The 13,795-nt window shown below is 52.8% G+C and overlaps 1 protein-coding gene across 2 annotated transcripts in view; it reads left to right on the forward strand.

The window, feature by feature from the left end:
* The first annotated feature begins 2,411 nt into the window (after nucleotides 1-2,411).
* Nucleotides 2,412-13,795, forward strand: part of Pkd1 (polycystin 1, transient receptor potential channel interacting) — a 45,183-nt gene continuing 33,799 nt past the window's right edge. For both annotated transcript variants that reach the window (XM_045161652.1, XM_045161653.1), the window contains exon 1: nucleotides 2,412-2,626. In XM_045161652.1, the coding sequence (XP_045017587.1) occupies nucleotides 2,412-2,626 (215 nt within the window). The remainder of the gene's footprint in view (nucleotides 2,627-13,795) is intronic.

Consider the following 13,795-nt stretch of genomic DNA (forward strand, 5'->3'; position numbering starts at 1 on the left):
CTGTTCTCACCACTGATGACTTCTGTCTCCCATAGGGCTGCCTGCAGTTTTCAGCTCAGCCCCAGCTTGGTTTCTCAGTGACCTTGCTGCCCAGGCATGTGGAGTCTTCAGCAAAACCATCTGTTTCTCTGGGGACACCAAGGGCTTGGGAATAGCCTGTAATGTTCTGGAGGCAACAGGTACCACCCTGGCCAACAACTCACTATTAAAGTTGTATTTTTTATTTTTATTTATTTATTTATTTGGTTTTTCGAAGTAGGGTCTCACTGTGGCTCAGGCTGACCTGGAATTAACTATGTAGTTTCAGGGTAGCCTTGAACTCATGGCAATCCTCCTACCTCTGCCTCCTGAATGCTGGGATTAAAGGCGTGTGCCATCACGCCTGGCTTTCTATTTATTTATTTGAGAGAGAGAGAGAGAGGGAGAACAAGAGAGATACAGAAATAAGTAGAGAGAGATAAAGAAATAGGCAGGTAGAGAGAGAGAGAATGGGCACGTCAGGGTCTCCAGCCACTGCAAACAAATTCCAGATGCCTGCTCCCCCTTGTGCATCTGGATTACGTGGGTCCCGGGGAGTTGAACCTGGGTCCTTTGGCTTTGCAGGCAAGTGCCTTAATGGTTAAGCTATCTTTCCAGCCCCCCTAAAGTTGTATTATTATTATTATTTTTTCGAGGTAGGGTTTCACTCTAGCTCAGGCTGACCTGGAATTCACTATGTAGTTTCAGGGTGGCCTCAAACTCATGGCAATCCTCCTACCTCTGCCTCCCAAGTGCTGGGATTAAAGGTGTGCACCACCACACCCGGCCTTGTTTTTTTGTTTTTTGTTTTTTTTTGAGGTAGGGTCCTCAAGGTAGTTCAGGCTGACCTGGAATTCACTATGTAGTCTCAGGGTGGCCTCGAACTCACGGCGATCCTCCTATCTCATTCTCCCAAGGGCTTAAAGGCATGTGCCACCACACCCGGCTCAATAAAGTTGTATTTTTGACACAAGGTCTTTATGTAGCTCTGGATGATGTGGAAGTTGCTATGTAGATCAGACTGGCTTCCAACTCGATATCCTCTACCTGCCTCTGCCTCTGGGATTACAAGCATTAGCCATTTTGCCAGGTTTTATACCCCTCACCCTTAATCGGCACTCCCAGACCTCTTGCCACTGCTAAGGAACGCCAGACACTTGCACTCTTTTTGCGTCCAGCTATGTGGGCACCTTGGAAATCGAACTTGGGTCGTCAGGCTTTGCAAACAAGAGCCTTTAACCGCTGAGCCATTTTCCAACCCCAAGCGTTTTTTAGTGTACTTTAAAAGGCTGTGCAGTCACTGCAACTAATTCGAGGACGTGCTTTTTCGTCCCCAAAGAAATCCTCACCTATCATCAGTCGCCTCTCACTATTCCCTCCAGCCCTTGACGCTCTCAACGACTGTGGGTTTGCCTGGTCTGAATATTATTTCCTGGACATGGATGCTCAGAATGTGTGGTTCTTGGTGCACGGCATCTAAGCTTGTTTTCAAGGTTTATCCGTGGTGTTTGTTGGGTTGGTTTTGTCTTCACCCCTGTGCCCCCTGGCAGAGACGCAGCATGCACACGCTGAAGCGTGAGTGCGCGGGGACCACCGCCTCCCTGCACTGCGGCAGCGCTCCTTCTCCCAGCTCCACGGGGTGACGTCATACGCACTTATGGTCGCCCGTTGCAGTCCGGGGCTGGGGTCCTGCGGTATCCCCAGGGGCTTCCAGCCATCCGCAGGCCGCGGTAGTTAGGGGCGTGGGTGCTTTTCGCGTGACTGTGGACTGGATGGCGGCCAGCAAGCCGAGAGGCGGGCAGACGTCCCCGGGAGGCCGCAGCAGCCCCGGGGGACCGGCGCACAGGAAGGACCGAGGGAGGCGGAGCCCAGTATCCAGACGTCCTCCGGTCTAGCACCGCCCGCGGGCGCCAGCGCCCACGGGGCGGAGCCCGAGCGCATCCCGCCCACGCGCGCTGCGGCGGGGCGACGGGCGGCGGAGGGAGGGGGCGGGAGCCCGCGGTGGACGCTCCGGCGCGGAGGGCAGCAGCCGTGCCTTGCGTCCCCCGGGCGCGCCCACGGCGCAGACTGCAGAGCAGGGGGCGGAGCGTGTCCCTCCCACGGCGGACACGCCGGATCGCGGGGGGCGGAGCCTGAGACGCCGTGGGGAGGAGGAGGAGGAGGAGCCCGGCCCGGCCCGCAGTGCGGTTGGGGTGCGCTAGCGGGCGGCGGTCGCTCGGAGCTGCGGCCTGCCTGCCTGCGATCGCTGAGCGGCTGTCGCGCATCCCGGAGAGGCGAGGCCCGATCCAGCCCCGCGCCGCCCGCAGCCATGCCGTCCGCGGGCCCGTCCTGAGCTGCGGCCGCGGGCGCGCGGGGCCTCGGGGAGCCGGGGCCATGCGCGCGCTGCGCTGACGATGCCGCCCGGCGCGCCCGCCCGCCTGGCGCTGGCCCTGGGCCTGGGCCTGTGGCTCGGGGCGCTGGCGAGGGAGCCCGGGCGCGGCTGCGGGCCTTGCGCGCCGCCCTGCCTGTGCGCCGCGCCGCCCGGCGCCGCCTGCACGGTCAACTGCTCGCGCGGCGGGCTGCGGGCTCTCGGGCCTGAGCTGCGCATCCCCGCGGACGCCACGGCGCTGTGAGTGAGCGCGCCGGGGCCGGGGCCGGGTGGACGGGCGGGGAGGAGGAGGACGGGCCTCGGAGCATCGCGGCGCGGCCGAGGCGTAGCGGGGACTCTGGCTCCCGGAGCCGCGCACGGCGGGCTGGCGGAAGGGCGTAGGCGCGGTGCGGGCCTCGGGCCGCTAGGCCGCTCCCAGGGCGAGGCTCCGGCGGGGGTGTTGGCCCGACTCCATAAGGAAAACCTTGGAGCGCGGCCGGCGTGGCTGCAGGGATGGCCACGGTTCCCGGTTTCGGTGCAAACTGGACGTCCGTCTCCGCAGGGGCTCCGCAGACGCGGGCTGATGATAGCGTGCGGAGGGGGGAGGGGGGCGGAGAGTGGGAAGGGAGGTCACGGGATGTCGAGAAAAATAAACTAATTAAGGACTAATTAGAGACGAATTGAGACGCACCCCAGGGGCTGGGATTTCTTTCCAGGAGGTCAGGGCTGGCGTCCTGGGGACTTGATCCGTGCTGTAAGCATGGGTCGCTGATGTAAGGAGGGGCGAGGGGGTGGGCCCAGCGGCCTGCTTGGCTGGACTTGGGTGGGCCACATGCGTTGCCTTGCAGGGGTAGGGGACACGGTGGGAGTAGGCCCCAGGTGGGACTGCTCTATCCTGGGAACATATCCCTGGGGGTGGAGAGGATTGCCAGGAGGGGCTAAGTGGCCTGGGAGCCGTTCCTTGTCAGCTCCGCATTCTCTCATTGAGAAGTTGCCTTGAGCCAGGGCTTGCCAAGCTCTTGACACCTCGGGGCGGGAGGGTTGTGTAAGCACAGTCAGCACTCATTTTACAGGCCCCGAAACCGCGATGTAACTTACTGAAGGTATAGTAGGCTCGGGGAACCTAGGGTTGAATGGAGAGCACAGAAGAGAAGGCTTGTCTTAGGGCCTGCTGATCCCAGCTGCTTGGGTTTCCTGGGCACTTTCAGGCGTTTCAGTCCTGCTTGAATCCCCTGGGGAGTTAATTACATCCTCAGGCCTACGAAACCTAGGATGGGCCCTGCCTTTTTTTTTTTTTTTAAGGGTTTACAGGTGTCTTATTTAGATTAAGAGAAGGAAAGGGGAGAGTGCTCCTGCCCATGAGAAGGGTAGGAGCAGGGAAAAGCCCCTGACACTGGGTTTTGTAGCGCTCTTGCTCTGTTGACGCCTGCATTTTGTGCCACCTTTAATCGGGAGCCCCGTGTTCTTGGGAACCTGTCATTGTGGTCCTTGACTGTGGCGCAGCTGTCACTGGAGATGGGCCCCCTCCTGCCTGCCAGCAGGGCCTAGAAAATTGCGTCAGACCTACCGCACCCTTTGTTTCTGGATACTGTGGGTGAGGGCACCTTTGTGTTGCCTGATAGCTCTGAGGTTCAAGCTGGGTGTTTCTTGGTTTCTACTCCCCAGCCTCTGCTGGCCTTCCAGGAGCTGTCCAGTAAGTAAAGGACCAGGGCCTGCAGCTCCCTGGGTTTTGGTGGGGTTTTCTGAGTGCCGGTAGCGTGATGCAGCCTGATCTGGAAGGATTCCTGGGGTGTTTGTCTCTTACCCTGTGGGATGCTTCTTCAGGGTGACCTCATGGGCAGGTGGGTGAGAAAAACAACTCCACAACCTTTCCACCTCCAGTGATGCTTCTGGGAGACCAAGGACTGTGTGGGGAAACCATAGGAAACTGGGGCTTTAGGGAAGGTGTTGAGACTGCTCTCTTGCTGGTGCACTGGACCAGTCTTTGTTTAGTGGGTTGTCAACCCTGACAACTCCCAGGGACCTAGGTGGGTACTAGGGAATTGAACCTGGGGAGCAATCTCTCCTGCTCTCCCAACTGCGCTGCCCCCTCCCCCAGCTAGGGTCTCAGTGTAGCCCAGGCTGCCTTGGAACTCACTCTGTAGTCCCAGGCTAACTTCAAACTCAACAATCCTCCTACCTCTCTGCCTCCTGAGTGCTGGGATCCACGGCATGCACCACCGCAGCCTGGCCTTGCACTTCCGATCCTCCTACATCAGTCTCCTGACTGCTGGGACTACAAGTGCGTGCCACCGAGCCCAGCACCCTCAGCAGGTGGGTCTGGTGCTCACACTTGAGCTCTGCAGCCTCTGGTGAGTGCATGTTCCTCACGTTGCTGAAGAGTGTTCTCCTGGATGCCCACGCGCCACTGGGTGAGAGTGTGAGCGCCTTCAGCCTGAGTTGCTTTGAAGACAATTTCCTGGGTGACATGTGCTGTGCTGTTGATGTTGCTGGATAATCTTAAGTTCAAGGCCCTCTGAGCTACATTAGCTAGATTCTTTATCTCATAGTTAATTCCAGGTCAGCCTGGGCCAGAGTGAGACCCTACCTTGGAAAACCAAAAACAAACCAAACCAAACAAAAAAAAGACAGGGCTGTCTTTTGACTCCTGAACCTCCAGGTCTCTGCTCTGGTAAATTCCCTTGTCATCTTAGCCTGAGACTAGGGGCCCTGCTCCCACAGGGGTTCTCTACCCCTCCTGTCTTCCACGTGGAAGGAGCTCTCTGTCCCTTCCTTTCTTTTTACTTCTCTCTCTCTCTCTTTTTTTTTTCGAGGTAATATGATGGAAAATGGAATTTCAAATGGGAAAGTGTGGGGGTGGGGAGGGAGGGAATTACCATGGGATATATTTTATAATCATGGAAAATGTTAATAAAAATTAAAAAAAAAAAGAATTTAGTTGGTGGGCTGGAGAGATGGCTTAGCGGTTAAGCGCTTGCCTGTGAAGCCTAAGGACCCCGGTTCGAGGCTCGGTTCCCCAGGTCCCATGTTAGCCAGATGCACAAGGGGGCACATGCGTCTGGAGTTCGTTTGCAGAGGCTGGAAGCCCTGGCGCGCCCATTCTCTCTCTCTCCCTCTATCTGTCTTTCTCTCTGTGTCTGTCGCTCTCAAATAAATAAATAAATAATTAAAAAAAAAAGAATTTAGTTGGTGTGGTGGTGCATGCTTTTTTTTATTATTATTCATTTGTTTGACACAGAGAAAGAGGGAGAAATGGGGGGAGAGAGAGAGAGAATGGGCTTGCCAGGGCTCCAGCAACTGTAGACAAATTCCAGACGCATGTGCCCCCTTGTGCATGTGGTTTATGTGGGTCCTGGCAAATCGAACCTGGATCCTTTGGTTTTGCAGACAAACGCCTTAACTGCTAAGCCATCCCTGCAGCTTGGTGCATGTTTTTTTTTTTTTTAACAGGTAGGGTCTCACTACAGCCCAGGCTGACCTAGAATTCACTGTGTAGTCTCAGGGTGGCAACAAATTCACCACGACCCTCCTTCTCCCTCTGTCTCCCAAGTGTTACAATTAAAGGCATGTACTACCACAGTGGGTTTGTAGCTAATTAAAGGAATAATATATGTATATGTGTATATATGTGTGTGTATGTATGTATATATATACATACATATATGTATATGTTTGTGTATATATATATATATATATATATATATATATATATATATATATATGTAATTTATTTATTTGAAAAAGAGAGCAAGAGGTAGATAGAGAATGGTCATGCTAGGGCTTCCAGCCACTGCAGATGAACTCCGACATATGCGCCACCTTGTTCATCTGGTTTATGTGGGTACCGGGGAATCGAACTGGGTTCTTTGGCTTCCCAAACAAGCACGTTAACTGCTGTCATCTCTCCAGCCCCAGTAGCTGAATTTTAAAAAATTTTTATTGACAACCTCAATTCATGGAGCAGTGTCTCTTGATCATAGTCCCGTTCTACAGCGCTTCTTTGTCCCCCCTTCACTGTCACTGAACCCTTCTTCTTTCCAAGTAGTCTCTCTCTCTCTCTTTTTATGAGGTAGGGTCTCGCTCTAGTCCAGACTGGCCTGGAATTCACTACGAAGTATCATGCTGGCCTTAAACTCATGGTTAAACTCCTCCTACCTCTGCCTGGAAGTGCTGGGATTAAAGGCATGTGCCACCGTGCCCGGTTCTAATTTTCAGTATTTTGATGCTTTGAATCTTCCTGGCAGTCACCGCCATCTGACAAAAGAAGCTTCTTTCCTGGTCCTTTGGAGTGAGATCCTGTGGGCTGGGACAGCCGCGCCTGGTGAGAAGGGAGGTCTGTGCTAGTGGGACTGGTTGAAAAAATAATATTATGTATTTACTTTTGTTTATTTATTTACTTATTTTGGTTTTTCAAGGTAGGGTCTCACTCTAGTCCAGGCTGACCTGGAATTCACTATGTAGTCTCAGGGTGGCCTCAAACTCATGACGTTCCTCCTACCTCTGCCTCCCCAGTGCTGGGATCAAAGGTGTGCGCCACCATGCCCGGCTTGGGAAAAAAGGATATTTTTTGTAGCTGAATTAAAAAAAAAGTCCCAAGAAAAAACAAATAACAACCCCCAAAAAATCCTGGCATAGTAATAGCACCTGCCTTTAATTCCCAGCACTGGGGAGGTAAAGTTAAGATCACTGTCAGTCTCAAGTTGGTACTACATTGTGAATTCCAGGTCAGTCTGGGCTAGAGTGAGACCCTACCTTTAAAATAAGGCGAGGGTGGGGGGGGGGACCTGGAGAAATGGCTTAGCTGTTAAGGCTCTTGCCTGTGAAGCCTAAGGACCCAAGTTCAATTCCCCAGAACCCATGTAAGCCAGATTCACAAGGTGACACATGCATCTGGAATTTGTTTGTAGTGGCTGGAGGCCCTGGTGCACCCACTGTCTCTATCTGCCTCTTTCTGTCTCTCTCAAATGAATAAAATATATATATTTCTTAAGGGCTGGATAGATAGCTTAGAAGTTAAGGATCTTGCCTGCAAAACCTAAGAACCCAGGTTCAATTTCCCAGTACCCATGTAAGCCAGATGCACATGGTGACACATGCATCTGGAGTTCAGTTGCAGTGGCTGGAGGCCCTGGCATGCCTATTCTTTCTCTCTCTCTCAAATAATAAATAAGTAAAATTATTTTAAAATAAAAGTTCAAGGGAGGTCAGACATGGTGGCCATGCCTGTAATCCCAACAGAGGCAAGAGGGTCGTTGCAAGTTTGGGGCCAGCCTGATCTACATAGGAAGACCTCTGTTTCAAAAGAAGAAGAAATTGGGCTGGAGAGATGGCTTAGCAGTTAAGGCGCTTGTCTGTGAAGCCTAAGGACCCACGTGTGACTCTCCAGGTGCCATGTAAGCCGGATGCATGAGATGGCACTTGTCTGGAGCTCGTTTGCAGTGGCTAGAGGCCCTGGTGCTCCCATTCTCTCTCTCTCTCTCTCTCTCTCTCTCTGTCTCCCTCTTCCCTCTCTCTGTTTGAAATAAATAAAGAAATATAAATCTTGAAAAACTCCCTGGAAAGCACCACGAGATGCGTATCCCCTCCCTCCCTGCTGTGCTCCCTCCTCGGTGGTGGTCTGTATCTCATGGGGCCTCTCTGTGGTGTGTGATTGAAGCCGTTCTTGGTTCCATTATATTGACAAGAAACAGGCTTGTAGAGGATGAGGCGCTTCCTAGGGTCACACCACTGGTGTATTCCTGCAGAGGAGTTAGGGTCCCGCTGTTCTCTAAGCGGACTCTCCAAAGCCCCACTCAGGTGTGGTTCATAGATGGTAAGTAGAGATAGTGATGGGGCCTCCCTGTAGGGGCCCGAGATGTTTGAAGGACTTGAAGAAGGGCCAGTGGGTTGCTAAGGCGCTTTCTCCACAGTTTCCCATGGGCTCTTCCTGGGGGAACCTCATACCCGCTCCTTAGTTCCTTTTAATTTCTGGAGGGATTCACGAGGCCCTGGTGTCACATGTAGGTTACATCCCAGCTCTCCTACTTCTGGTGTGACCCTAGCTAGTCACTCAGCCTTTCTGAGCCTCCGCTTTCTTGCTTATAAAGTGGGCACTGTGAGGTGATGCACCTTAGGGGTTGTGAGGTCTCAGAGGTTAAGATCTACAGTGTATGGACTGGCTCAGGCACCGGTAGTCATAGTAACCATGCCACCATTCAGGTGGGCTCAGCCTGGCTTCTTTCTCAGTGGTCTCTGGGAACTGTTTCCTTGTCCTCCAGTACCAGCCACCACGAGATGTACATCAGGACCTGCAGGGCAGACAGGAGGCCAGAGCCTGAGCGCGGGACTTGTGCTCAGCAGACGCTGGGCAGGTGGGAGGTCCTCTCTGTGTACCTCATCACACAGTTCCAGGAGGCCAGAAATCCAGAAGCCTTCAGTTTTGGTTTTTCAAGGTAGGGTTTCATTCTGGCCCAGGCTGACCTAGAATTCACTATGTAGTCTCAGGGTGGCCTTGAACTCTTGGCGATCCTCTACCTCTGCCTCCCAAGTGCTAGGAAAGGTGTGCACCACCATGCCTGGCCCATTTTTTTAAAATATTTTTCGTTCATTTTTTATTGAGTTATTTGAGAGTGACAGACATAGAGAGAAAGACAGATAGAGGGAGAGAGAGAGAATGGGCGCGCCAGGGCTTCCAGCCACTGCAAATGAACTCCAGACGCGTGCGTCCCCTTGTGCATCTGGCTAACGTGGGACCTGGGGAACCGAGCCTCGAACCGGGGTCCTTAGGCTTCACAGGCAGGTGCTTAACCACCAAGCCATCTCTCCAGCCCCCTGGCCCATTTTTTAAAAAAATATTTATTTTTTTGTTTGCAAGCAGAGAGAGGAGAGACAGAATGGGCATGTGAGGGCTTCCAGCCACTGCAGGCAAAATCCAGACACATGTACCACCAAGTGAATTTGGCTTCTGTGGGTAGTGGGTAATTGAACCTGGGTCCTTAGGCTTCACAGACAAGTGCCTCATCTGCTAAGCATCTGTTCAGCCCTAGGGTGAGATTTTTTTTTTTTTTTGGGGGGGTGGTTTTTCGAGATAGGGTCTTGCTCTATCCCAGGCTGATCTGGGGATTCACTATGTAGTCCCAGAGTGGTCTTGAACTCACAGAGATCCTCCTACCTCTGTCTCACAAGTGCTTGAATTAAAGGTGTTTGCCACTATGTCCACCCCCCTTTTATAAAAATATATTTTGTTTATTTGCAAGCAGAGAGAGAGAGAAGAGCGAGAACAGACATGCCAGGTCCTCTACACACTGCAAACAAACTCCAGACACACAGACCACTTTACATGTATACTGAGGAATCAAACCTGGGTCCTTAGGCTTTGTAGGCATATGCCTTAACCCCTGAGCCATCTCTCCAGCCTGCAAACGCCTTCCTGAGCTAACCTGAAAGATACTTTCTTTTTTTTTTTTTTTAAGTTATTTATTTATTTATTTGAGAGCGACAGACACAGAGAAAGACAGGTAGAGGGAGAGAGAGAGAATGGACGCGCCAGGGCTTCCAGCCTCTGCAAACGAACTCCAGACGCGTGCGCCCCCTTGTGCATCTGGCTAACGTGGGACCTGGGGAACCGAGCCTCGAACCGGGGTCCTTAGGCTTCACAGGCAAGCGCTTAACCGCTAAGCCATCTCTCTAGCCCTGAAAGATACTTTCAAGGCAGGGTCTGTGAGGATTTATGAGACCTGACACATTCCTCTTGCTCAGGCTGGTCTTGAATGGGTTCATGTTGTCGCCCTGCCCAGAGTCCCAAAGCACCAGGAGCACAGGCATGCACTCTATGTGCTGAGCTCTCTCTAGGTTTTTTATGTTAGTGAGGCAGGTTGTCACAGTGTAATCCTGTTCAGCTTCCTGTGTGCTAGGGTTATAGGCATGACTCTCCATACTCTGTTTTCCTGTTGTTTTTTACTTCGGTTATTTGCAAGCAGAGAGGGTATGGGCGTGCCAGGGCTTCTTGCCACCACAAAGAAACTCTAGATGTAGGAGCCATTTTGTATACCCAGCTTTACATGGGTACTGGGGAGTTGAACCCAGATAAGCAAACTTTGCCAACAAATGCTTCCCTGCCCCCAGCAAATGCTCTAACCGCTGAGCCATCTCCTCAGCCCTCCCTTTGCCCCCTTCGCCTTTCCCCCCCGTAGTGTCTCGCTCTAGCTCAGGCTGACCTGGAATTCACGAGGATTCTCAGGATGCCCCCCAAATCAAGGCGATCCTCCTACCTCTGCCTCCTGAGTGCTGGGATTAAAGGTGTGTGGCACCACGCCCAGCTCCCTTTTTATATTTTTTAGATTAAATTAAATTTACATTTGTTTATGTATTTTTATTTGTTTGAGAGAGAGAATGGGCATACCAAAGCCTTTTGCTACTGCACATGAACTCCAGATCCATGGGCTACTTTGTATGTCTGAGTTTACATGGGTACTGGGGAATCAAACCCAGATAGGTAGGCTTTGCAAGTAAGTACATTTAACTACTGAGCCATCCCCAGCCCTTTGTTTTTATTATTATTGAATTTTTTTTTTTATTTGAGGCAGAGAGCAGGATGGAGAGAGAGAATCTGGGTGTACCCGGGCCTCTAGCCACTGTAAACGAACTCCAGACACATTCACCACCACCCCCATGTTTTATTTTTAAGTTATTTTAGTTATTTGGGGGTGGGAGAGAGGGCTTAGGAGTTAAGGCGCTTGCCTGTGAAGCCAAAGGACCTCTGTTCGATTCTCTAGGACCCATGTAAGCTAGCTGCACAAGGTGGCGCATGTGTCTGGAGCTAGTGTGCAGTGGCTGGAATTACTGGTGCACCCATTCTCTCTCTCTCTGCCTTTTTCTCTCTTTCAAATAAATGTTTATTTGAGATAATAATAAATATTCAAATAAATATTTGAAAGAGAGAGAATGGGCATGCCAGGGTCTCTAGCCATTGCAAACAAAGTCCAGACACATGCACCAATTTGTGCAGCTGGCTTACATGGGTCCTGGGGAATTGAACCTGGGTCCTTAGGTGTCACGGGCAAATGCCTTAACCACTAAGCCATCTTTCCAGCCCTAAAATATGTTTTTTGTTTGTTTGTTTGGTTGGTTGGTTTTTCAAGGTAGGGCTTCACTCTAGCCCAGGCTGACCTGGAACTCACTATGTAGTCTCAGGGTGGCCTTGGACTCATGGAGATCCTCCTACCTCTGCCTCCCAAGTGCTGGGATTAAAGGCATGAGCCACCATGTCTGGCAAATATGTTTTATTCATTTATTTGGAAGCTGAGTGAGAGGAAGTGGGGAGAGAATGAGAATGAAGATGGCATGCCAGGGCCTCTGGCCACTGCAAATGAACTCCAGATGCAGGTGTCAGTTTGTGCATCTGGCCTTCTGTGGGTATTGGTAATTGAACCCTGGTAGGTTCTGCATACAAGTGCCTTTTTATTTATTCATTTATTTTTTGAGGCCTTCTCATGTAGCCTAGCCTATTCTTGAACTCACTATGTATTAAACTCTGGTCCTCCTGCCTTCATGTCCTCCCCCCAAGGGAGGGTCTCACTCTAGTCCAGGCTGAGCTGGAATTCACTATGTAGTCTCAGGGTGGCCTTGAACTCACGGTGATCCTCCTACCTCTGCCTCCTGAGTGCTGGGATTAAAGGCGTGCGCCACCCCTCCACTCTGGGCTTCTTGTGGAGCCTTCTCTGTCCTGTCAGCTGTGAGCGGCTGAGTCTCTGGCCACCATCTTGTGACTCCCTTTGGGTCACGGCTGTCAGGTGTGGTCCAGCCTGTGCCAGTGTTGCCTTGGTTTTCCTAGGGATGCGGAGGCCACCTGCTGCCGCCTTGGCTTTCCTCCCCCAGCGTGCCTCTGTCAAGAGGGCAAAGACTACGGTGACCCCAGCTCCTGAAGGGAAACCCTGGCTGTGGTTGGGTTTCAACTGAGGAAGCCATTTTGTATGGAGACACATTTTCCTTTCCGGAACATTGTGGTGGCCAAAACATTGCAGTGGCCAACAGCAGCAGCAGGAGCCCAGACGGCAGACCCGCCTAGCACTGAAACGAAAACATCCCGCTTCTGCTGCTGTCTGGGGTGGCGGCTGTCTGGGCTCGGGCTCGGGCCTGGCCTGCCTCAGCTGCCAGTGCGGCTCCAGCTGGCTGTGCGTGGGCGCCACGGGGTGTAAGCATGTCTCCCTGCAGGACAAGACGCAGCTGGAAAATGCAGCTCATGTCCTTTCTCAGAACGCCTTGTTCTTTCTGGCGTGGTAGCTGTCTTTTCCTCTTAAGAGGCCCCACGATGCCTAGTCGGCAGTGCCAGGGAGAGGGGTGCACGCGGGGGCTGAGGTGGACAGGGCTTTCGCTGACACTCCCGTGGGCCCAGCCCTGGCCAGGTATGGTGTCTCTCACTCTGGTAACCTGGTGCTTGGAAGGCTGGTTGCATCCCGTGAGGACACCTTGAGAACAGGGACAGAAGCCAGCTCCTCCTCGGCTGAGGAGCAGAGAGGGCTCGAGGGTCCTGAGTTCCCTGTACTGGTTCATAGCTCTGGGGTCCGGCTGGCTCATGCTATTCACCATGTTTGTGATGGTGATGGAACTGCCAGCTGGACTGAGGCCTCTGGAAAGCCAAGTTCAAGCTCAGCCTTGCCTGCCCACCCTCCAGTATAGCCTGGACGTGCTGGCTGCCCCTGGGTGCCTCAAGTGGTATGGGGGAGGAGGGAAGGCTCCCTGAGTCTGGGGATTTTTTCTCTTTCTCTTTTTTTCTTTTCTTTTTCTCTTTCTTTCTTTCTTTCTTTTTTGCAGTAGGGTCTCATTTTAGCCAGACTGGCCTTGAACTCACAGCGATCCTTCTACCTCTGCCTTCCAAGTGTGCCACCACACCTGGTGAGTCTGGGCATCTCTGTGTGGAGAGAAGCTGGTGCAGCTGTGGCCTTCACTGGCTGTGAGGGGACCTAAGCAGCCAATGCTCTGTGGCCCTGGCTCACTGTGTTGGCACCAGGAAGTGGTCTAGAGGAAGGCCTGAGGCTCTAGGGCTGTTCCTGCCTTGCATTCAGTTGGTGACCCAGTGCCACAGCTGTAGGTGAGGGCCAGTGAGCCCTGTCCACCCCCCCCCCCCACTGGTCTTAATGTTGGGGCAGGCGAGCAGCTCTCCGGACAGCGGGCTTCGCCCCTCAGCATGGGACATGCCCTGCTCTGATCTTCAGGCTCTGAGCCCCCACGTCTCCGATCCCTGTAACTTCCTGTGGGTCCCAGAAGGATCAGTGGCAGGCCATGTCACTGCCAGCATCTCATCCTGGGCATGATTCAGTCGTGGGAGGGTTCAGTCCCTGTGACAAGGGGCTTCTCTGAGAACAGACAGACTCCCAGTGCGCCCTGGGTGGTGCTCTACACCTCGGTCCCAGCCTGGCTGATGTGCTCTTAGGTGAGTGCTTCTGCAGCCTT

This window comes from Jaculus jaculus, chromosome 11, assembly GCF_020740685.1.
Source record: "Jaculus jaculus isolate mJacJac1 chromosome 11, mJacJac1.mat.Y.cur, whole genome shotgun sequence".
In the NCBI taxonomy this organism is placed as follows: domain Eukaryota; kingdom Metazoa; phylum Chordata; class Mammalia; order Rodentia; family Dipodidae; genus Jaculus; species Jaculus jaculus.